The following is a 24,424-nucleotide window of genomic DNA, read 5'->3' as shown; positions in this document are numbered from 1 at the left end:
CCACAGTTAACAAGCCCCCCTTGCCATTCCCACAAACTAGCCCTTTCTTTTAATACCAAACTCCAACTTTCTTCAGCCAACATCCCACAAATTCCAAAAGCTATCATTCCCATAACTCCTATATAACAAATCCCAGCCCCCCAGCTACCTAACCTATACCACGACCCACAATTTAGAACCCAAAGTAATTATCTATATATACTATTACCATTAAAAACCCAAACTTAACAAAGTACAACCTGAAAACATAGACATAGAGATAGACAATCCTTACAAGCAAAATCACAAAGGCCTGTTCTTAGCACCACTGGATTGAAAATATATTTTTTATATTCCTTATTGACAAAAATAATATTAGTTCACTACTGGGATTTGTGTGGCTTCTCTCCTGTGTGGACTCTCTGATGTTTCACTAGATTTGACCTCTGAGGAAAACATTTCCCGCAATGCTGGCATTTGCATGGCTTTCCTCCTGTGTGGACTCTTTGATGCATGACAAGGACTGACTTGTAGGCAAAACATTTCCCACAATGCTGGCATTTGTATGGCTTCTCTCCTGTGTGGACTCTCTGATGTGTCACTAGGACTGACTTCCGGGAAAAAGCTTTCCCACAATGCTGGCATTTGTATGGCTTCTCTCCTGTGTGGACTCTCTGATGTGTCACTAGGTGTGACTTCAAAGAAAAACATTTCCCACAATGCTGGCATTTGTATGGCTTCTCTCCTGTGTGGACTCTCTGATGTGTCACTAGGTGTGACTTCAAAGAAAAACATTTCCCACAATGCTGGCATTTGTATGGCTTCTCTCCTGTGTGGACTCTCTGATGTGTCACTAGGTGTGACTTCAAAGAAAAACATTTCCCACAATGCTGGCATTTGTATGGCTTCTCTCCTGTGTGGACTCTCTGATGTCTCACTAGGTCTGACTTCAAAGAAAAACATTTCCCACAATGCTGGCATTTGTGTGACTTCTCTCCTGTGTGGACTCTCTGATGTTTCACTAGGTCTGACATCTGAAAGAAACATTTCCCACAATGCTTGCATTTGCATGGCTTCTCTCCTGTGTGGATTCTGTGATGTTCCAAAAGGTGTGACATCTGAGAAAAACATTTCCCACAATGCTGGCATGTGTATGGATTCTCTCCATTGTGGACTCTCTGATGTATCACTAAGTTTGACTTTGAAGAAAAACATTTCCCACAATGCTGGCATTTGTATGGCTTCTCTCCAGTGTGGACTCTCTGATGTATCACTAAGTTTGACTTTGAAGAAAAACATTTCCCACAATGCTGGCATTTGTATGGCTTCTCTCCAGTGTGGACTCTCTGATGTATCACTAAGTTTGACTTTGAAGAAAAACATTTCCCACAATGCTGGCATTTGTATGGCTTCTCTCCTGTGTGGACCCTCTTGATGCAGTACAAGGATTGACTTGTAAGCAAAATGTTTCCCACAGTGCTGGCATTTGTGTGGCTTGTCTCCTGTGTGGACTCTCTGATGTCTTACTAGGTCTGACTTCAAAGAAAAACATTTCCCACAATGCTGGCATTTGTGTGGCTTCTCTCCTGTGTGGACTCTCTGATGTTTCACTAGGTCTGACTTCTGAGAAAAACATTTCCCACAATGCTGGCATTTGTATGGCTTCTCTCCTGTGTGGACTCTTTCATGACTCAAGTGTTCTTCTGTAAAGAAAGACAATGACAGATGAGACTGAAAATCAGAGTTAAGAGAGGAGGGTGTTACCCCATGGTTTAGCCCTCATTAATTCCTCCTTATTAGAGATAAAATTAAGAAAGTTTCTGTGAGTAACCGAAGCATGACCCTTCTGCTTATGGCCCTAAATCCATGGAACAATTGTATATTTACTTATAGGAGTTAACAAAGAAGAGATTGGAGGGGGTCTACCTTAAGGTACCTTAATCACTGGAAGGAGATATTCAGACAAAGGACTGTTGAAAAAATATTCCATTAACCATATGCAAAAATACTTTGATTGACAGGTGGCATCATATCCTGTGAGACTGCCATCGAGTCCTGAGTCAGAGCCCAAGGCATGATGGAAGCTAACTGCAGAGGTCCCTTCATGCTGTTTGGCACCAGGAGATGACTCACAACCAATACAGTATGCAGCTCGCATGCGGATTGGTGTGGATAGGATAGGAGTTGTGTGTACAAGGGATGGTGAAGATCATGGAAGTCGGAGAGGAGAGCTTGCAAATATTTGCATTATTTTGCAACTCAAGATAGAGAACCTCAAAGGATTTAGATGAAATCAACTGTGTTTGTGACTTATTTTTAAGTGTGAAAAGTGGTCAGTGCATTGCCAATATCTATATATCTGGCTATTTACTTCCGTACTCTGCTATGTTATTGCTGAGTTGCATCTCAAAGTGTCACCCTCAGATTGTAGTGTACACTGGATTTTGAACACAATCGAAATTCAGAGCCAAGAAGGACTCGAGATTCTATGTGCTAATGATTTTTGTCTGAGATATTTGCACCAAGGACCCATTGCATTCAATTTGGTTTCAGACCACCCCACCCCCCCGCCAGAAACATTCTAAAGTGATTTAAACCTTTTTGAACACTCGGTTACATGGATTTGTAACTGGTTGACTGGCTGAACCCAATGATGGCTCCTTTTCATCCTGGAGAGAAGTGACCAGTGGGGTCCCACAGGGTTCTGTCCTGGGCCCAGTGCTATTCAAAATTTTTATCAATGACCTGGATGACAGAATTGAGGGTATACTTATCAAATTTGCAGATGACACCAAATTAGGAGTAGTAGCTAATACCTCTGAGGAATGGATCAAACTTCAGTATGGCCTGAATAGACAAAGCTGGGCCAAAGCTAAAAAAATGAATTTCAACATAGGAAAATGTAAGGTACTGTACTCAGGCCGGAAAAATAAATGCACAGATATAGGCTGGGTGACTCCTGGCTGAATGAAACTACATGTGAAAGGGATCTAGGAGTCCAAGTAGACCACAAGTTGAACATGAGTCAACAGTGTGATGCGGCAGGTACAAAGGCCAATGCAGTTTTTGGCTGCACCAATAGAAGTATAGTGTCTAGAACAAGGGAAGTAATAGTGCCACTCTATTCTGCTTTGGTTAGAGCCCACCTGGAATACTGTGTCCAGTGCTAGACACCACAATTCAAAAAGGACAGAACAATGGAAGCAAGGCACAGGAAAAGAGGTTCAGCCTAAACATTAGGAAGAACTTCCTGACAGTAAGAGCTATTCAACAATGGAATATACTCCCTCAGAGCATATTAGTGTCTCATTCTGGTTATTACTATTATTCCTTCTTTGAAGGGTTTTAAAGGTCTTTGAAGGACTTTAAACAAAGGCTGGGTTGCCATCTACTGGGTATTCTTTCAATGTGTTTCCTGCATGGCAACGGCTTGAACCAGATGGTCCTTGTGGTCTATTCCAACTCTATGATTCTATTATTCTAAAGTGGAATCATAGTGCCATGATTATGCAGTATAAAAGGGACCTCAGTCTTCATAGGAAAGGCAATGAATTCAGCTTCCTTACCCACAGAGGCCACATTCTCGTAATTCTCCATCATCACATCCTTGTACATAAGTCTCTGCTTCTTCGTCAACAGTTTCCATTCGTCCTCAGTGAAATATACTGCCACATCCGCAAAAGTTACCTGCAACAGAAAATAGCCCTCATCCAGAGAATGACTAAGCAAAAGGGGAGGAAAGCACATGGTGCATCCAAATATTATTTGATCACTTTAGAATTCAGTCCAGGAAATAAAATTTAAATTCTGTTAGCAAGAAAAAAGCTACTGTCTTTGAGATCCAGTTTGTCTAGAATCTTTTCAATATAATACATAATATAATTTAGGCCATGTCTGGGATATTGATGATGGATTAGGATACTGACTATCCAAACACATACAGTACATTTAACCAGCAAAGAATTATGGTGCATTTAGACATTTCTTGCCACATTTCTGAGGCAAACGTCATTTTTAATAACGCTTCTGGGGAGCACTCTGGGCTTGAGGGCCACTGGGCCCACCCCATATTTAGATCCAGAGATGTTCTTCTATAGCCCCAAAGATTTCATAGATGGGAAAAGCAAGATACATGTGGACAAGCAACCCAGAAGGCAGTAAAGATGGCCAAAGTTGTTTATGAGGAAGATCACACAAGCTAGGAAGGGCACAGCAGTTTGCATTTGCTTCAGCCTCCTGGGAAGGGCCATGTCCTGCTTCCTTCTTTCCTCTCCTCTCCCCACTTTTGAATTGATGGGGGCCAAACTCAATTGCCCTCAGGAACTGAAGTGAGCTGAGAAGGGGAAAAGTGGGAGGAGGAGAGAGCAACCGGGACATTTTTAAAAGCCCCTGAAATAATGGGGTGACAAAGGATTAACCAGGACTGTCTCTGCCAAACTCTGACAGTATTTTATTTGCTTCCTTTCATAAATTGGCCCAGCAGTGACACAGATGAAGCTATTAGGATAATGACTCACCAAAGAGCTGTTGTACTTCGGCAGCCTCTTTCTCTTCGAGCACAACTCCTTCCGCTTGGCCTCTGTGTCAGCCATCAGGTGGGCAGGGGATCCTTGTGGCCCTGCACTTGGTCAATTCCAGAAAGAGAGGCCCAAAGCCGTGTACAAGGAGGCCGAGATGAAGTTCCTGAGAGAAGGGACCAGGATTAGGATTGGCTTGGCAAGAAACACTGCAGCACCCAAAGACACAAAGAACATCATCCTTCTGGTGACATACGCAGGTGACATATGGCTCCTTTGGGCCGATGCAGAGGTGGGCATCCCCTTCCTCCCTCTGCATCAAACAAAGCCCCCTGGACCTAGCATAGATTCACTGCAGCTCCCCTACAGAAGAGATACTCCATGCCTTCTTGGAGTGGTGGGGGATCAGGGGATGGGGAATTGGAGAGGGCCCTGGTTATGTCCCCATACCTAGATGTGAAATGGTTGCATCATTTGTTGAAACCTCCTGACCTCCCTAGTGACCTTCAGAGGAAGATGCCTTCATTTTGCTTCTCACTACATAAACACAGCTGCATGCTTCTTCAATACCTCACACCTAACACTCTCACTAGGCATGGAATGGCCATATGGGATTGCTTCCACAATTCTGTGGTAGGACCTGTGTCAGTGAATGGCCAGTTTTAGCCTGATCCCACTTGTAGCAACACTGGAGAATAGAGGCCCAATGTTTGTGAAGAATAATAATAAGGCTTGTATTAAAACTATCCTCCCCATTTCTGATCCCTTTTAAAACCCATGTTCCCCAGAAGGAGCAGAGCTGTGTAATAAGAAAGCCCTCTAAGAAAAGAGACACAAATGGCACACATAGGGACACACTTCCTTCCTTTTGGCCCAAAGAGCCTGGCCCCCTTCAGACTCTGGAGCCTCAGGAGAGGAAAAGAGGCCTCTGTTCAACTGAGGCTCAGAGAAGGTTCCGGAACATTATTCCCCACAGTCACAAGCAGCACAAAATGTCCACCAGAACACAAAATGGCTGCCACAGCACAAAATGGCCACCAGAACACAAAATGGCTGCCAGAACACAAATTGGCCACCAGAACACAAAATGGCTGCCAGAACACAAAATTGCCACTAGAACACAAAATGGCTGCCAGAACACAAAATGGCAGCTGAAACACAAAATGGCTGCTTCCGCCTAAGCACTTGGCAGTTAACATTTGAGGCCTTCAGGGGAGAGAGAGAGACTGAGGGGAAGAGTGGAAGGAGGTCCTGGAGGGAGGGGGCCTTGGGAGATATAGGGCCTTCCTGAGATATTCAGTGTTCGCTTCCTAACAAAGGGGTTTCTGGCCTCATAAAGGATTTAGCGCAAACTGGATCTGAACGGCAGTAGTAGCCTTTTCTCTTGCCAATGGGACTTAAAGTGTATTTCCTGGACAGGATCTCCCAGCATCCACATGGCCAGAAAGAAAAGGGGGCCCTGCCCTGCAGTAAGGTCCCTCCAATCCCTCTGAACTGAGGACTACAACTCCCATGTCTTCTTTCTTTCTTTCTTTCTCTCTTTCTTTCTTTCTTTCTTTCTTTCTACCTAGCTGCCTTGTGTTAGTGGTGTTACTGCTCTTGTTGTCGTTGTGTGCCTCCAAGTTGTTTCTAACGTATGGCAACCCTAAGGAAAGCCTGTTGCAGGGTTTTCTTGGCAAGATTTGTTCAGAAGTGGTTTTGCAAGTGCCTCCCTCTGAGGCTGAGAGAGTGTGACCTGCCTAAGGTCACTCAGTGAGTTTCCATGGCCAAAAGGGCATTCGAACCCTGGGCTCCAGGGTCACAGTCCAATGCTCCAGCCACTGAACCACACTGTCTCTTTTTTCAGGCTTTGTTGTTTTTTGTGGAGTGGCCCTAATTCATTGCCGACTTCTGGGGAGCCTCTCCTGGGGTTTTCTTGGCAAGAGTTGTTCAAAGGAGATTTGCCATTGCCTTCCCTGAGGCTGAGAGAGTGTGGCTTCTTGCCCAAGGGACCCAGATGGTTTCATGGAGGAGTGGGGCACTAGACTCTGGCCTCCAGAGTTGAAACCCAACACTCAAACCACTGCACCACACTGCCTCCCATTCCCATGTACACCCTGAGAAATAATTGCAGACTTTTATCTGTTCTTCATGTGTGTCTTCAATTCAATTCCAACTTATGGCAACCCTAAGGCAACCTTATCATGGGGTTTTCTTGGCAGGTTTCTTCAGAGAGGGGTTGCCATTGCCATCCTCTGAGGCTAAGAGAGTGTGACTTGCCAAGGGTCATTAAGTCCAAAACACACTGCAGCAATAATCCAATCTGAGACTGCTTTAACTGCCCTGGGTCAGTGCTAAGGAATTTTGGGAAATGTAGTTTTGTGAGACATTGATCCTTCTCTGTCAGAGGGCTCTGGTGCTACAATAAGTCCCTCCCTCCCAACACTTTCGCATTTCCCCCCAAAACCAGCACAAAGCTGGCAGATGGAAAGAGGTTTTAAAGCAGCATTTAAATCTACCATATTTGTTATTAAAACACTAAAAGTCCCAAATGCTATTATCAGTTTTATAGCTATTATTACAGAAAGACTCAGAGTGCAAACTCCTGAAGTACCTTTATTTTCTGGAGTGAGATGGGCTTTTCCAACTGACTCACTGTGATGATCTCCGGTGGTCCAAGCAGCCAAACTGCGGCCCTGTAATAATAATAATAATAATAATAATAATAATAATAATAATAATAATAATAGTTTTATACCCCTCTCTTCAGCCAAAAGGCTATCAGAGTGGATTACAAATTGTTAATTAGACATTTAGACATTATGGCTCTTAGCGCAGGAGACCCTTAACTTCCTCAAATCACACTGCCATCATCCAGTGAATTATAAAAGAGTTTCCCTTAATCTACACTGGGACCAGTTTACTGATCTTTCCAAGCATCAACTGATCCAAGACACGTGTAAAAGGAGCAATGAGTAGTAGATACTCCAAGGAGATATTTACTATAAATAACAAAATATAACTGAAATATAAGTCCTACAAGATATTAAGAGTCTTGCAGGAACAATATTTGTAAGTATATAATATTCATTTCATACAAGCTATTAAAGAAAGAAATAGACCTAAGCGTCCAATTCTGAGACTAACTTCCAAGATCCGCTCTTTAACTCTCTCTCTCGATCTCCAACCGACACAATTCCCCAACTGTCTCTTGGTCTCTCAGGCCTTATATCTCCTTCTCATGGAAGCTTCCAGAAGAACTTTCATCTTGCTCTCTGATTGGTCAAGAGAGCCTTCCGTAGCAGTGATGTCACTCTGCATTTGCATAAACCTCCCTTTACTGCCTGAAGAAGACCTCCATTGACTGGAGCCCAGTCATTACACTTTCCCAAGGCAAGGCTTGCACCTATTTCCAATGTTGTTCTTGGTGTCTGCCTTCCAGTTGTTTCCAGGTCTTATGGTGACCTTATGGGAGTCTCTGAAGGGGTTTTCTTGGCAGGTTCCTTCAGAGTGGGTTTCCCATGGCCATCCTCTGAGGCTGAGAGAGTGCAACTTTATCATCATCATCATCATCATCATCATTTATTTCTATAGCGCTGTAAATGTACACAGTGCTGTACATACAAATGATCAAGTCAATAAAAATAAAACCTGACAATCTACAAAACATGTATAAAACAATAGGCAATAATATAAAATAGAATTGGTTAAAATAAGCATCAACATCAACATGAGGGACGTCTTCGCCATGCTTCTGGGAAGCAAGCAGAGGACACCTCATCTTATGGTGTTAAATTGACCCAGGGGTCCCACAAAACATGGCGGAAGTGCCCCTCACATCCCAAGATCATGAAAAGACCCCAGACATTTTTGACCGCTGTGGGTTACAGAGAAGTCCCTGATGCATGGAGCCATGGGTCATGCTTTGCCCACCACATTGTAACCTGAAAGGGAAGCCCAGGCTGGCATGGGGAGAATCTTTTAAGGCATGTATTATTTAAACATGAGCTGCTTTGGATTATTTCAAATGTGTATTTTTATTTCTTGCAACATAGTAGGGCCCAGGGCAGTTCACCAATGCTCCCAGAAAGGGATTTCAGAGAGGACTATTTTGGGTTCTTGGTGGGAAGAAGCCGTTGTATTCCATGGGCACAAAAGGAAGGTCCCAGAAGGTCCAATGCTTCAGACAGCGACTCCTCCACAGAGGCCCTGCTCCTAGGTCTCTGGATTGTCATCCTGGAGAGACACAGCTTCTTTCCCAGGGAGCTCTCCATTCGGCCTCCCTCTCTCCTCTCCCAAAATGGAGGACAAAAGAAGGTTCTGGCTACTAGGGTTGCCATGACTCTCTTCTACAAACCTCCAGACGCAAGTCTACAAAAGCATATGCTACAACTTTTTTCACTCAGTTAGTCTCAAAGGTGCTACAAGATCCCTTAGGATACTGATATTCCTGAATAACATGGCTTATGGTTGAATCTGCACTGCAGAATTCATGCAGTTCAACATCGCTTTAACTGCCATTTCTCAGTGCTATGGGATTCTGGGATTTGTAGTCTGTTTTCACACCAGAGCTCACTGAGATTGGCTCACAAACCTACAGATCTCAGATCTCCATAGAATTGAGCCATGGTAGTTAAAGCAGTGTTGAAGTGCACTATTTCTGTAATGCAAATTGAACCTATGTCTCTGAATCCTAGCCCCTTGGAAGAGACCTTCGCAAAGGTGAGTCGAGTCCCCCCTTGACTTTTATGGGGCAGAGAGGAGGGAGGGAGAAAAGCCCCAAACAGCCATGAGACGAAGAGGGATTCCTACTCTAGGGATCATATCCAGAGGTTGCCATGCTGGCTGGACCATACAGCAAACCACAATCACACCCACAATCCACAAAACAGGGATACCTTTAGTGGCCAGCCAAAATGCACAAAATAGATAAAACATGCTTTTGAAGCTCAACTGGGTTCTTCATTGGGAAAAAGTGTTAAACATCAAACAGGAGAAAGGTATCACTGTTTTGTGGATTTTGGAGGTTGTTGTTTGCAGTGTGGCATAAACACCTTCTCCTGGATATGCTTTCTAGATTTCAGGATTCTGTACTTTTTTTAACTTTATTGGTAAAAGGGGGGGAAAAACCTATGGGACCAACAACAATAACACAGATACAATTAAAAGACTTGACAAATACAAATATTCACAAGCGACAAAACTTGTAAAACATACTAAATTACATCCAAACTCACCATACATCCAACCTCAGATTCCACAACAAACTAAAAGACTTCCAAAGTGTATGTTCTTTGCTGAGTCTTTGTTCTCTTTTTATCCGTTTTATGCCCTTCAGTCTTCCTTTCTTTTTTGATATAGTCCAGCACTTTATCCCAGTCTTCTATCAATCTATACATTTTAGTTTTGTTTTGTTTCTGTAAGATCCTTGTGAGTTTATCTGCTTCCAGTGCATCAAATAGCCCTAACAGCCTTCCTCTACTTCAAGAACTTTCCTTTGTCTCCATTCTTTTGCTAGGGTCATCCTTGCTGTTTTTGCTAGGTCCATCCTTGCTGTTTTTGCTAGGGTCATCCTTGCTGTTTTTGCTAGGGTCATCCTTGCTGTTGTGTCACACCTTCCCCCGTTAATCACTGGGCAGTGAATCCTATCTTTCCCATGGCTCCCCACATTTCTCCTAACCTGATCCCCATTCGGCCTCTCCCTGTCTCCCTGCTTCCCTTCCTCTGTTCCCTCTGGAACTGCCACTCTGCTGCCCCTAAAGCAACAGCAATTCATGACCTTTTTCTCTCTAAATCCTTTAACCTCCTCGTTCTCACAGAAACCTGGCTCCCAGCCCATGATACTACAACCTCCGCTGCCCTTTCTTTTGGTGGTCTCTCCTTCACCCACTCCAGCCGCCCTGAGGGTCGAGGAGGAGGGGTTGGTATCTTGCTATCTAACTCCTGCCAGTTTCAAGTTCTATCTTCCCCACCAGCTATCATTCCTCTTCTTTTGAGTTTCATCCTATTAGACTCTTTTCTCCTCTACAGCTCCATGTTGCAGTTATCTATCGCCCTCCTGGTTCTGCCACCCAGTTCCTCTCAGACTTTGAATCATGGCTGACATTCTTTCTTTCAGATTCAGCCCCCACTTTGATCCTAGGTGACTTTAATATCCACGTTGATGATTCCAATAACCCGACAACATCTCGCTTTAACTCTCTCCTGGCTTCTTTTGGCCTCCAACCACACTCCAACTCTTCAACTCATTCTCTTGGTCACTGTCTTGACCTGGTTCTTGCTGCAAACTGCGCCATTTCTGACTACCTGGCACCTGACTTTCCACTTTCTGACCATCATTTAATCTCCTTTCCTCTAGATGGATTAGGGGGGAAAATAGACAACTTAGCCAAAGAGATATCAGGAGTGAAAGTGGAGGTGGAAGAAGTATTAGAAAGAACGGAAAGTCTGGAAAAAAAACAGAAGAATTGGAAAAGGCTCAAGAGAACAACAGAGTAATCTTCTGCAGAAGGTCAGATATAGGGAAAGGGCAATTAAAATTAGGGAAAGTAAAGAAGAACAAGACAAACAAATATATGACAAAATTATACCTATGCTGGCAAAATATGTGGATATTGAGGAGGATTTGATGGAGGCACAGATTGATAAGATATTTAGACTTAGCTCAAAGACAGCAAAGGAAAGGAAATTGGACAGAGACATTACGGTATGTTTTACAAGCTCAAGGATGAGAGAGCAAATATTGTAAATATGAGAAAAATTGATTGTGGAAGACAGAATAGTGGAAATTTATAAGGATTTACCATTGCAAATAATTAGAAAGAGACAGGGATATAAATTCCTAACAATATTCTTTTGCAGTAAGAATGAGATGCTGTACAGATGGGATAAGATAGAAGGAGTGATCTTTCATTACCATCAGAGGAGATATAGGATAAGTACAATAGAACAAGCAAAAGCCTTTTATGAGAGATTAAGCAGAGATAACAGAGAGCAAGAAGAAAGAAATAAAGAAAGGGACAAGAAGGAAGGAGAAAGTGTAAATAGACAAAGAGAAGAAAAGACCCAGAGAAAAGGGCAAGGAAGGAGAGATAATCTAGGGATTAAGGAGGTAAATACTGACAATTTGGGAAACAAAAGCTCAGAAGAGGGTTACTCAGGAGAGATAGGAAAGTCTACATAAAAGACATAAGAACCTCTCTAAAAGGAAAATGGGGCTTAAAATAGTTTCGTGGAATGTAAAAGGAATAAGCCAAGAGAGAAAGAGAAAGCATGTAATGCAGTATCTAGGGAAGAATAATTTTGATTTATTGTGTTTACAGGAAACAAAAATAAAAGATGGAGATATAAAATATTTGAGAAATAGTAAATTGGGAACATTATTTTGTGCCACAGTAAATAAAAGGAAGAGGGGAGTTGCAATCTTTGTGAATAAAACGTATGCAGCAAAGCTACTGAAGAAAGATAAAGACGGTAGATTCTTGTGTGTGGAGATTTTGATAGATAATGTTAAATATGTACTGATTAATGTTTATGGGCCATTAGAGAAGAAGGAAACCTTTTATAGAAATTTGGCGGAGGTTAAGAGAGAAGTTGATAATGACAAATTAATCTTGACAGGAGATTTCAATGGAGTTCTAAATCCAATTTGGGACAGGAAATCCCAGAAAAAAGTAATTAAGAAAACACAAGGAAAATTACCAAGAGGTTTTTTGTTTTAAAAGAGGAATTTAATTTGTTAGATGTTTGGTCACATTGTAATGGGAACAAAGGAGGGTATACCTTCTATTCAGATGCACATAAATCCTTCTCAAGGTTGGATATGTTTTTCGTGACGAAGCAACTGGTTACTAAAGAGAAAAAAATGGAAATTTGGCCAAGGACGATGTCGGATCATAATATGATAGAGCTGGAATTAAATATAAATTGGGACAAAAATATAGGATGGAGAATGAAAGAGGATATCCTAGATGACGAAGAATTTGTAAATAAGGTAAAGAGAGAGTTAAAGATGGTTTTTAAAGGAAACAGTGGAAAGGAGGTAAAAATGAAGGTTGTATGGGATACTAGTAAGGCATTTGTAAGGGGACTATTTATACAAAGAACAATGGAAATAAAAAATGAGAAAAGCAGAAAGAGGAAAAAATTAGGAATGAATTTAAAATTAGAGAACAAAAACTACAACAAACAAAAGGGGATAAAAAATAATGAATGAAATAAAACTATTCAAAGAACAATTAGAGAAAAAAATGACAGAGGAAATAGCTATAAATTTAAGAAGATCAAAGCAAAATCAATTTGAGAATGCTAATAAAATAAGCCGACGGATGGCTAATAGATTAAAGAATGAGAGAGAAAAGAAAATGATAACTAAAATTAAACAAAATAACACAATCATAACGGAACAAGGGAAAATTAAAAATACTTTCACTACATATTTTGAAAAATTATTTGAGGAAAAAGGTGAGCAGATATATATTCAGAAAATCAGTTAATAGAAATAATTGATAAATATAATGAAATAAAATTAAGATCAGAACTATAGTGTTTAGGTCTTCAGCTTCCAGGACTGGGTGCAGTTAGCATATCAACTGAAGGAGATAATAGGCACTCCTCGCCGTCACATGTATCTGAGCTGACATCTGGAGTGATGGATCCAGGAGCATCCCCCAAACTACTAACATAGTCCTTTAGGGAAAGTGTGACCCCTTATACAGGTGGATCACACGTGTCAAACCTCCATACCTGGATTAGGATCTCCAACATTACGTAGCTCTGTCTTATCTGGATTCAGCTTCATTCCGTTTTTTTCTCACCCAGCCCATTACTTCTTCAAGGCATTCATTCAGAGGGGAGATGCCTTTCTTAGTTGACGCTGAAGTCCGGGACATGGAGAGATATATCTGGGATTCCTCAGCATACTGATAACATCCAATGCCATGTCTCCAGATGATCTCTCCCAGCAGCTTCATGTTTATGTGTCCTAAGGAACATCAGATTTAAGCTCCCTCTTAGAGGACCAACTATCCCCAAGAATCTCCATCTAGAATCTGCCCAAGAGATAGGACCAGAACCACTGCAATGCATTGCCTTCTCGTCCCCAGTTCCTTCAGACGTTCAAGAAAGATGCCATGGTTGATGGTATCAAAGGACCCTGAGAGATCCATAAGCACCAGCAGGGTTGCACTTCCCCTGTCCATACTCAAGCGGAGATAATCTACTAAGGCGACCATAACAGTCTCGACTCCGTATCCCATCCTGAAGCCAATTTGAAATGGGTCTAGATAATCTGTTTCATCCAAGACCACATGGAGTTGAAGAGCAACAGCTTTCTCAATCACCTTGTTTAGAAATGGAAGATGGGAGACCGGTCTGTATTTGTTCATGTCCAAGGGATTTAGGGAGGGCTTTTTCAGAAGCGGCTGTACCATCGCTTCATTTATGGAAGATGGAAAATAGCCCTCCTTCAGAGATGCATCTATGATATATCTCAGGTGAGTCCTAAGTGCATCTCCTCCTTGGATGACTAGCCATGAAGGGCAAGGGTTGAGAGGGCAAGTTGTCTTCTTCAGACTTCCAAGGAGCTTGTCCATGGCTTCAGTACTCACAGATTTAAATTGATCCAGGATGATCCCATTCACAGAGTCACTGGACACCTCACCTATAGCATCAGCAATAATGTCAGCATCCAAGTTGGCTCTTATCTGAGAGATTTTATTTGCAAAATGGTCATTTAAAGCATCACAGTGAGCTGTGGAAGGCTCTAATAATGGCTTCTGGGGGGGAGTGCCTGAGTCAGGTCCCAGATTCCCCCCTCCTCCCCCCAAGACCCCAGAGAAAACTCCCCCCCCCCCCAAATAATGTTGTTTCCAATGCTATTGAAGCCTATGCTGTGTGGTGCTCTTTATTTGGCACAAAAATCTTCTCCAAATGAGGCATCAGAAGGGAGGGCCTCTCCTCTGCCCCACTTTCCAGGATGGAGGGGGCTTCTCAAAGCCCTTTTTATCTTTGGACCCCCCTCCATGGTCATGCCTCTCTCTAATGGTCTCCCCTGTCCTCTCTTCTCATGATAACCCCCAAGTACCAGGGCCCCAAGGAATCCCCCGAGGAGGGGGCAGGGAAGGAAAGAGGGAGAGGAGACCTGGCAGGCCCCCTACGTTTTGGTTGGGGGGAGAAGAGGGGATTCCTTCTTCTTATAATCCCCAAGCCCCCCCCCCAGAAGACATTCCAGCCATTCCTCTGAACGAACAACGGTTTCCCCCCATTTCCATCCTTCCTTCCCTCAGAACAGAGTGTGAGGGCAGCAATGGCTTTAGGGCTGAGACTGTGCATGCGCACATACATCCAAAGACCCCTTCTGATCATGCGCAGGGAGCACCAGGGCTTTACTGCTCCTGCTGTTTATTCCACTGGCGGCCTTTGAGGGAAGGGAAGGAGTGTGCCGGGGGTTCAGTGACCTCCCCTTCCTTCCTTATTTTGAGGACACTTCGAAGAGGCCACAATGGAGCCCAGGAAAGGCAAGAAAGGAAGGCTATGCATTGGAAATAAAGTCTATGTATACACACACACACACACACACACAAATGTATGTGTGTTTGCCTCTGCTGTTCTTATAGCTGGGAATGGAGATGATGGCTGAGGAGAGAAGAAAGGGTAAATTTTGGGCAAATGCAGAACTTCTGTACACCAATGAGTCCAGTCTGTTGAAACAACAAAGAATTTTATTGAGAACACATAGTCAAAAATTCAGCGTTTACGTCAGAACTGCCCACTCCAATCCAAACAATACATTAAAACCCCCAAACCTAAAACTCCACCCTCTTACAACCTAGCCCCCACCCTCAATTCCCACAGTCTATGCCCCACAGGTAACAAGCCCCCCTTTGCCATTCCCAGAAACTAACCACCTTCCTGTTAATATCAGCTCCAATTTCTTCAGCCAACACCCCACAAATTCCAAACGCTATCATTCCCAAAACTATTCTAACCAACTGCAACAAATCCCAGCCCCCCATTTAGCTAACTTATACCACGAACCACAATCCCCAGCCAAAATACAACCCGAAACAATTATCTATCCTATTAGCAATTAAAACCTAAATCTAACAAAATACAATTTTAAAACATAAACAGACATATGGACAGAAAAACAAAATCAGAAAGGCCTTTTCTTAGCACAGCAGGATTGCAAATATATTTTTTGTATTCCTTATTGACAAAAAATAATGTTAGTTCACTGCTGGCACTTTTATGGCTTCTGTCCAGTGTGTACTCTTTGATGTCTCACTTGGTGTGACTTCTGAGAAAGACATTTCCCACAATGCTGGCATTTGTATGGCTTCTCTCCTGTGTGGACTCTCTGATGTGTCACTAGGTCTGACTTCTGAGAAAAACATTTCCCACAATGCTGGCATTTGTATGGCTTCTCTCCTGTGTGGACTCTTTGATGTGTCACTAGGACTGACTTCATATAAAAACATTTCCCACAATGCTGGCATTTGTATGGCTTCTCTCCTGTATGGACCCTTCGATGCATGACAAGGATTGACTTGTAAGCAAAATGTCTCCCACAATGGTGGCATTTATGTGACTTCTTCCCTGTGTGGATTCTCTCATGACTCAAATATTTTTCTGTAAAGAAGCACAGTGACAGATAAGACTGAAAATCAGCATTAAGAGAGGAGGGTGTTACCCATGATTTAGCCCTCATTAACCCCTCCTTATTAGAGATTAAATTAAGAGAGTTTCTGTTAGTAACCCAAGGATGACTGTACTACTTATGCCCCTAAATCCATGGAACAATTGTATCCTTATTTATAGGAGTTAACAAAGAAGAGATTGGAGGGGGACTTAAGGGAATCACTGGAAGCAGATAGTCAGAAAAAGGAATGTTGAAAAATATTCTATTAAACATGTGGAGAAATAGTTCGATTGGCAAGTGGCATCATATCCTGTGAGACTGCCATAAAGTCCTGAGTCAGAGACCAAGGCATGATGGAAGCTAACTGCAGAGGTCCCTTCATGCTGTGTGGCACCAGGAGATGACTCACAACCAATACAGTATACAGCTCACATGTGGATTGGTGTGGATTAGAGTTGTGTGTACAAGAGATGGTGAAGTTGATGGAAACAGAGAGCAAGTCAGAGAGGAGAGCTTGCAAATAATTGTATTATTAGGAGCAGGTAACTGTTAAAGTTGCCAGATATTGTGCATCTGCGATTATTTGTAGCAGATTTTTTTTTTTGGAACAGATGTAGAAACACCCATGTAATATCTTGAAATAATTATGACCAAGAGTCAGGTTATTACATTTTTATACAACTTCCATTTTGGAATTAATAGGATTGTATACGGTGTTTTCTGCACTATATCCATTTGACTGTTCTGTTTTATATGAATCATTTTAGAAGTTTGAAGTTAATGAGTGGGTTGCCACTATAAACACTATAAACACGCCATGTGCAGCTTGTATTCTGCTTGAAATGTTATATAACTCAGCTTGGGAGATACTCGATTAGGATACAACTTTCTAAGCAACCGTGCCAAAGCTACTATTTTAGGTCTATATTTCTCAAAGTTATTTGGGACAATTTTTACCTGCCAGGTTTAGGATTTCATTTTATGGATTGATGTTTACCCTTATTGCTACAATACAAATTACTTCTTGTGATGCTTCGTGTATTTTTCAAGCTAGGCGATCCTGGCTTTGCTCCTGCCTTTCCCTCCTGGATCCCAGAGGCCTGATCCCCTTCCTTTTCTCCCTCCGCTCTCCAACCCTGCCTCTTGCCCATCTGCACTGCTTTACCATTTGACCTTCAGCATCTCTTCCCTGCCTTTCTGTTTTTCACATTGCCTCCATCTCTCTATCACAGACACACATCCACAGAGTGTGATGCACAAAAGGGACACTTTGAGGCTCATTTCTTGAGAAAGGCAAGACAACCATTATACAATTAATGCATTAGGAAAGGCAGAACAAGGAGTCTGGGACCTGGTTTCTGATATTAGTGAGGGTCAAGTGTGAGGGATGAGCCTTAAAACAACCTTAAGGCATCTCTAAGATAGAGATGGACTACTGTTGGGAAGTGGGATGGTCACATTGGACCCCAGGGGATCTCAGGGGAAACCCCAAATTGTGTTGCCTAAAAATATGGTATAATGTTTTGCCCCTCAATATCCCACAGCATCCCTTTGTGGAAGTGGAGGCCATTTTGCCACTGTTGGGCCCTCTCTGATCCATTGCAGGGCCAAGGGAGGCCTTTTTCCCCATGAAGCCTCTCCAGAGCCTCAAAAGGCTGGAAGAGGGGCCACAAAAGCCAGGAAACTTGCTCAGGAATGGGCTGAGGACCATTTAGGGGCAAAAAGCATTAATCTCCATGGCTCCTTCCCACGACATTCCAGATTTGGCAGTTTAGGATTGGATATTGAGAATCCATACAAAGTGGAGAATCGTGCCTCACTAAAACTAGAAATTCCAAGATTCCACAGGAAGTTGTTATGGCAATTAAATTACATGTGAAAGGGAACTAGGAATGGTAGTAGAGCACAAGTTGAACATGTGTCAACAGTGTGATGCAGCAGCTAAAAAGGCCAATGTGAGCCTAGGCTGTATCAATAGGAGTATAGTGTCAAGATCAAGGGAAGTAATAGTTCCACTCTATTCTGCTTTGGTCAGGGCTCACTTGCAATGATCTTGTGTCCAAATCTGGGCACCACAATTCAAACAGATGTTGAGAAACTGGAGCATGTCCAGAGGAAGGAAACCAAAATGGTGAATGGTCTGGAAACCATGCTCTCTGAGGAATGACTTAGGGAGCTGGGTACGTTTAGCTTGGAGAAGAGAAGGTTAAGAGTGGATATGACAGCCCTGTTCAAGTATTTGAAGAGATACTGAGTATGGAGCAAGCTTGCTTTCTGCTGCTCTAGAACAAAGGACACAGAACAATGGACGCAAGTGTTAGGAAGGATCGAATCAGAGGAATTTAATTAGCTCAAATTTACAAGAGGCGTGTCCTAACAACGCACGCAGCAGATTGGATCCCTATGTGTATACCAGAGGTCATATAATCCAACCCCAAGAAACAGAGACTGCAATGTCAATGAGTTGCAAATAAAATATAAATATTTATTAAAGCCACACAACCAAAAAGGGATCACACACGCACACACACATTCAATGCTAAAGCAAGGGAGGGGAAGAGTTGGGGGTAAAGGAGAAAGGATAGAGGCACCGTTGAAATATTTACCTTAGGAGTCTTCTCCAAGCGACAGATGTGAGGGATGTTGGTAGGTGAACACGGCAGAAGGGAACAGAAAGCAAGCACGATGGCTAGGAGCTAAGTTCCAGCGGGCTAAGCTAACAAGAGGCCCGAAAGAGACAGTGGGCTTTGGCTTGCCCAAGTGATTTCAGCAGGGCACAGTGCCCAAGAGAGCTCCGGAGCGATTGCTCGACAGAGTTGAGGTTTGGAACTGTAGCTCACAAAGCCCAAAGGAGGGCTGGAATCTGGGTTTTATTTATACTGCGAAACATATCCTCAGGCTATAGCTACCTGCAGAACAAAGGTCTTCATGGCTATCTATTGACTAAGACTAAAGTTAAACAATGGATACACAAAAGGGTCTGCCACTTCTTTGGGAGAAGACTACTATGTAGATGGCTGGGTACTTAATACCATCAATAGGTGAGGCAAACTTCCTTTGTCCTCATTCAGGTTGCCTGCGACAACGGCAACTCCCAGAACTGGTTTTAAAGGTTTAAATCTACCTTTCTGCTTTAGCCATGGCCTACTAGGCTTGTCTGGCTACGTGGTCAGCTCGCTTTTGGGATAATGGCGGCTGTGATGGGGTCAGTCAGGGGTCATGATTTTTGATCGCTTGGTACCCAAAATTTATATAAATCCAAACTCGATCACACAAGCCACAGGAAAAAAGGTTCCACCAAAATATTAGGAGGAACTTCCTGACAATAAGAGCTATTCAACAGTGGAATATACTGCATCAGAGCATGGTGGCATCGCATTATGGTTGTTATTATTATTATTATTATTATTATTATTATTATTATTAATTTCAAATTAATGGTCATGGAACAATGGATGCAAGCCACAGGGACAAGAGATTCCACTTAAACCTTAGGAGGAACTTCCTGATAGTAAGAGCTCTTCAAAAGTGGAATATACTCCCTCAGAGTTTGGTGGAGTCTCTTTCTTTGGAGGTCTTTAAACAGAGGCTGGATGGCCATCTCTTGGGGGTGCTTTGAATGTCTATTCCTGCATGGCAGAAGATTGAACCGGATGGTCCTTGTGGTCTATTTCAACTCTTTGATTTTATAATTCTAAAGTGGAATCATAGCACTCTGACAGTAAATTATGAAAGGGCCCTCAGTCTTCACAGGAAAGGAAATGGATTCAGGTTCCTTACCCACAGAGGCCACATTCTCATAATTCTCCATCATCACATAACTGTACATCAGTCTCTGTTTCTTCGTTAACAGTTTCCATTCCTCCTCAGTGAAATATACAGCCACATCTGCAAAGGTCACCTGCAATAGAAAATAGCCCTGATCCAGAGAGTGACTAAACAAAAGGGGAGGAAAGCACATGGTGCATCGCAAATATTATTTCATCACTTCAGAATTCAGTTCAGGAAATAAACTTTAAATTCTGCAAGAAAGCAAAAAGCTACAGCCTTTGAGATCCAGTTTGTCTCGAATCCTTTCAATATAATATACAATATGATAAACAATATAATTTCGGCCATTTCTGGAATATTATTGATTGATTAACATACTGGCTATTCCAACATGTATATTAGTTTTCATTTAGCCATATTTCACCTATTTTCAGAGGCAAATTTCATTTTTAAAAAACAGTTCTGGGGAGTACTCTGGGCTTCAGGGCCACTGGGCCCACCCTCAATTTAAGTCCAGAGATATTCTTCCATATCATCCAGCATTTCACAGATGGGGAAAGCAACACACATGTGGACAAGCAACACCAGAAGTGGGTCAAGATGGCCAAAGTTGTTAATGATAAAGATCACACAAGCGAGAAAGGGTACAGCATTTTGCTTTTAGCTCAGATTCCTGGCAAGGGCAAGACCCTGCCCCCTTCTCTCCTCCCCTCTCCCCTCTTTTGCATTGATGGGCTGTAGACTCTTTTGAACCTGGAATGCACTTTGCAACAACTGAACTGACCTGAGGAGAAAGGAGGAAATGGGAGGAGGAGAGTGAAATAGGACATTTCCTAAGCCCCTGAAAAAATGAGGAGACAGAGGATTAACCAGGACTCTCTCTGCCAAACTGGGACAGTATCTTCTTCCCTTGCTTTCATGATCCAGCCCAGACACAGATGAAAATAACAGTCAGGATGGCAACTTACCAAAGAGCTGTTAACCCTCGGCAGCCTCTTTCTGTTGGAGCCCAGCAACGTCTGCTTGGCCTTTGTGTTGGCCATCAGGTGGGCAGGGGGATCCTGGTGGCCCTGCACTTTGGTCACTTCCAGCAAACAATGTCCCAACGCTGTGTACAAGGAGATCGCGATGAAGTTCCTGAGAAAAGAGACCAGGGTAAGGCTTGGTTTAGCAAGAAACCCTGCAGCAGTCAAAGACACAGAGAACAGCATCCTACTGATGACATATGCAGGTAACATATGCCTCCTTTGGGCCGATGTAGAGGTGAGCATCCCCTTCCTCCCTCTGCACCAAACAAACCCCCCTGGACCTAGCAGAGACTCACTGCAGCTCCCCTACACAACAGTTACTCCATGCCTTCTGAGAGTAGCTGGGGATCAGGGGATGGGGAATTGGAAAGGGTCCTGACTATGTCCTCATAGCTGGATGTGAAATGAGTGCATTATCTGCTGAAACCTGCAGAGGTCCACAATGCCCTCACAGGAAGATTTCTTCAGTTTGCTTCTGACTACAGACACACAGCAGGATGCTTCTCTAATACCTCACACCAACACTCTCACCAGGCATGGAATGGCTATGCGGGATGGCTTCCACAACTGTATCGTAGGATCTGGGTCACTGAATGGCCAATTGCAGTCTGATTCCACTCGGAGCAACACTGGAGCATAAAGGGTTGTGCTGGGTCAGGCTGTCTGGCCTGGTGGTTCCTCATTCTCCCAATGGCCAAACCAGTAGAACTCTCTATGCTCCAGTGTTTCTCTGGGTGGAATGAGTCTACAAATGGCCCTTCCCCAGGGAGGCCCCTCGTCAGGAAGGGCAGGAAAGGAGCTCTCTCTTCTCAGGTTATTCCCCTTCCATGGGATCCAGCCCTTCTCCCAGGATCAGGGGCACCAGAGAATTGAGCTGATGGAAAGGGAGCACTCATTCCCATGGCAGCCTTCTGCACGCAGAGAAGTCACAATTCTGATAGTGTCTTTGCCCATGTGGAGAGTGCCCATTTTCCACACTGTTGCCTGTCCATCTTGTCTTGGGAATATACTGTTCCAGCCACATGCAGACCTAAATCCTAGCCTGTATCCATGCCTAGTCCTGATCAGAGTAGAATCACTGAATCAGTTGGATTTATCTATATGTTAACTCACCAGTCACTTATGGTTTCAGTGGGTCTGCTCTCTAGGGTTAACCAACAGGATTCAGGACTCCTCAGATTTTTAAATGCAGGAATGCAAATTTTTCATGCTATGTCATCATGACTGATGAGAATTTGACTTCTCTTTCACACAGAGGAGGAGGGGAGGGCCTGCTTTATGTCCCAGGTGGAGAAGCTCTAGCTCTTGGGCTGGATGAGACATGAATTACTTTACAGATGTAATCCAAGCCCTCCCATCATCATGGCCTCCTTCCCATTTAGACACTGGCCAAAATAATTATTTCATTTTTGCAGATGAGACTATTTCTCTAAGCTTAACTGCTGTGTTTGTCTATGTCAGTCATAGCAGGAGCATGAGGTATCTACCTCCTCCCTCTTCTTGCTAAAGCCACATAGAAATTGAGGCATGTACATTTGTGTGCATTGTTTCTGAATGGATCTATTGTTAAAATCACAATTTCTTCATTTTTCCTTGAATATTTTTAAAAAAGATGCACACTGCTGAATATGTTGCACTTGATATAACAAATATCTATAAATGTATAGCTTTATGACTTGAATATTGCACCCTGGATTATGCTCATTTGGGGTAAATGAAGACGTATATAAATTCATTTTATAAACCCAGTGAAACTAATATTTCACAAAGTTCTAGTAAACAACACATACACACACAGTTCCCATAAAAAGGACTCACTTGCGCACTGTGTGTCTGAGGTCTGGAAATCTCCCTTCCACCTTCTGGGAAGACAATGCTGTTAGAGAGCGAATTTGGGGCTTTATTCCTGCAAAGCATGGGCTCAGTCTCTCAGCTGCAACCCTTCCACACAATCCTGGACTGAAACATTTAAACAAAGGTCCTCTTTCAGCTCCAGGAATAAAGGCCTACCTTCAGTACAAAGACCCTGATTCCTGCAGCCAAAGAAAGGCCTCTCCTGCAGTCCTTTATGGCCGGAGCTTCCCTGGGTCAGAGGCCGTCTCCTCAGCCGTAGAGAAGGGTTGCTCTGAGTGCGAAGGAGGAGGAGGTCCACAGGGCTGAGGGAGGGAAGGCAATGGGGAAAGGTCAGTGCCAATGACCATGGAAGGCACAAGGTGACAATGCCTAGGAAGCTCCTCTGAGTCCCAGCCATTCTAGGAATGAGTGGCAGGAGTGAGTCCAGGGGGCTGAGGGGGTCTCCTTTCCCAAAGGGGGAGGCAAGGACTGGTGGACCCTCCCCATCTAGGGCCCAAAGGGAGGGTCTCTGTCCCAACTCTCTCTCCCAGCCCCCAAAGCCCAGCCTCCCCACTGGCCCTGAGTCCCCAGAACATTATTCTCCACAGTCCCAAGCAGCACAAAATGGCCACCAGAACACAAAATGGCCGCCTCTGCCTCAGCGCTTGGCAGTTGGCAGTTTGAGGCCTTCTGGGAACCCAAAATGGAGGATGAAAGGGCGTCAAAGTCGGAAGGGCCCCAAACAGGATTTCTGATCCTAAAGAAAGGTTTTCCTGATCGCACCCGATGGCTGTGAGAACACAAAAAGTCCCCAAACAGTCCCTTATCCTTGTTTGTTTGTTTATATGTTTGCTTGTTTGTTTCATTCTTGATAATATGAGATGGTCTGGTCTTCCTTCTTGCCTGAAAATCTATTAATAAGGAAACTGGGGAGACATTTAAAAACTCCCAAAGGAGCTCCTTTTGGCCTTTTTTGGGGAACAAGCCTCCTCTTAGAAGCCAAAGACCGATGTTTGTGAAGAAGAAGAATAAGGCTTGTATTAAAACTATCCTCCCCATTTCTGATCCCTTTTAAAACCCATGTTCCCCAGAAGAAGCAGATCTCTGAAATAAGAAAACCCTCTCAGAAAAGAGACACACTTCCTTCCTTTTGGCCCAAGGAGCCTGGCCTCCTTCTGACTCTGGAGCCTCAGGAGAGAAAGAGAAGCCTCTGTTCAACTGAGGCCTCAAAGAAGGTTCTGGAACATTATTCCCCACAGTCACAAGCAGCACAAAATGGCCGCCAGAACACAAAATGGCCGCCTCTGCCTCAACGCTTGGCATTTGGCAGTTTGAGGCCTCCAGGGACCCCAAAATGGAGGATGAAAGGGCCCCAAAGTCGGAAAGGATCCCAAACAGGTTTTCCAAACCTTAACAATACCTAAAATGCCAAACAAAAAGAACAGTCCCAGAGTTCCATGACACTGAGCCATGGCCATTACAGTGCTTCAGAGCAAGAAGGCCTAGCGACAGTGGCATTAATGATGATTAAGGTCTGGCGGCAGCTCCATCCCCCCCCCAAGGCCTGATATCATCATCCTCATCATCCTCATCATCTTTCCTACAGCGTGAGCGCCACCATTAAAAGCATTGAAATCCCCTTTGGGGAGTCCCACTCTCCCGCCTTCAGAGAGAGT

The 24,424-nt window shown here is 43.4% G+C and overlaps 2 protein-coding genes across 2 annotated transcripts in view; one reads left to right on the top strand and one right to left on the bottom strand.

Annotated features, from left to right (window-relative positions):
• The window catches only part of LOC149287725 (uncharacterized), a 415,509-nt gene that overhangs the window by 37,322 nt on the left and 353,763 nt on the right, over positions 1-24,424 (top strand). The gene's annotated exons all lie outside the window — the stretch shown is intronic.
• On the bottom strand, positions 225-13,241 carry LOC149287738 (uncharacterized). The gene is made up of 4 exons (XM_089492527.1): positions 13,221-13,241; positions 1,492-1,710; positions 414-1,409; positions 225-239 (listed from the first exon to the last, which is right to left on the bottom strand). Exons 1-4 carry the CDS (start codon positions 13,239-13,241, stop codon positions 225-227), a joined length of 1,251 nt encoding a protein of 416 aa, XP_089348653.1.

The sequence above is a fragment of the Sceloporus occidentalis genome, unplaced genomic scaffold, assembly GCF_023333645.1.
Source record: "Sceloporus occidentalis isolate IW3139 unplaced genomic scaffold, rSceOcc1.0.p SCAF_57, whole genome shotgun sequence".
NCBI classification, from domain to species: domain Eukaryota; kingdom Metazoa; phylum Chordata; class Lepidosauria; order Squamata; family Phrynosomatidae; genus Sceloporus; species Sceloporus occidentalis.
This window is presented reverse-complemented; position numbering and strand designations above follow the sequence as displayed.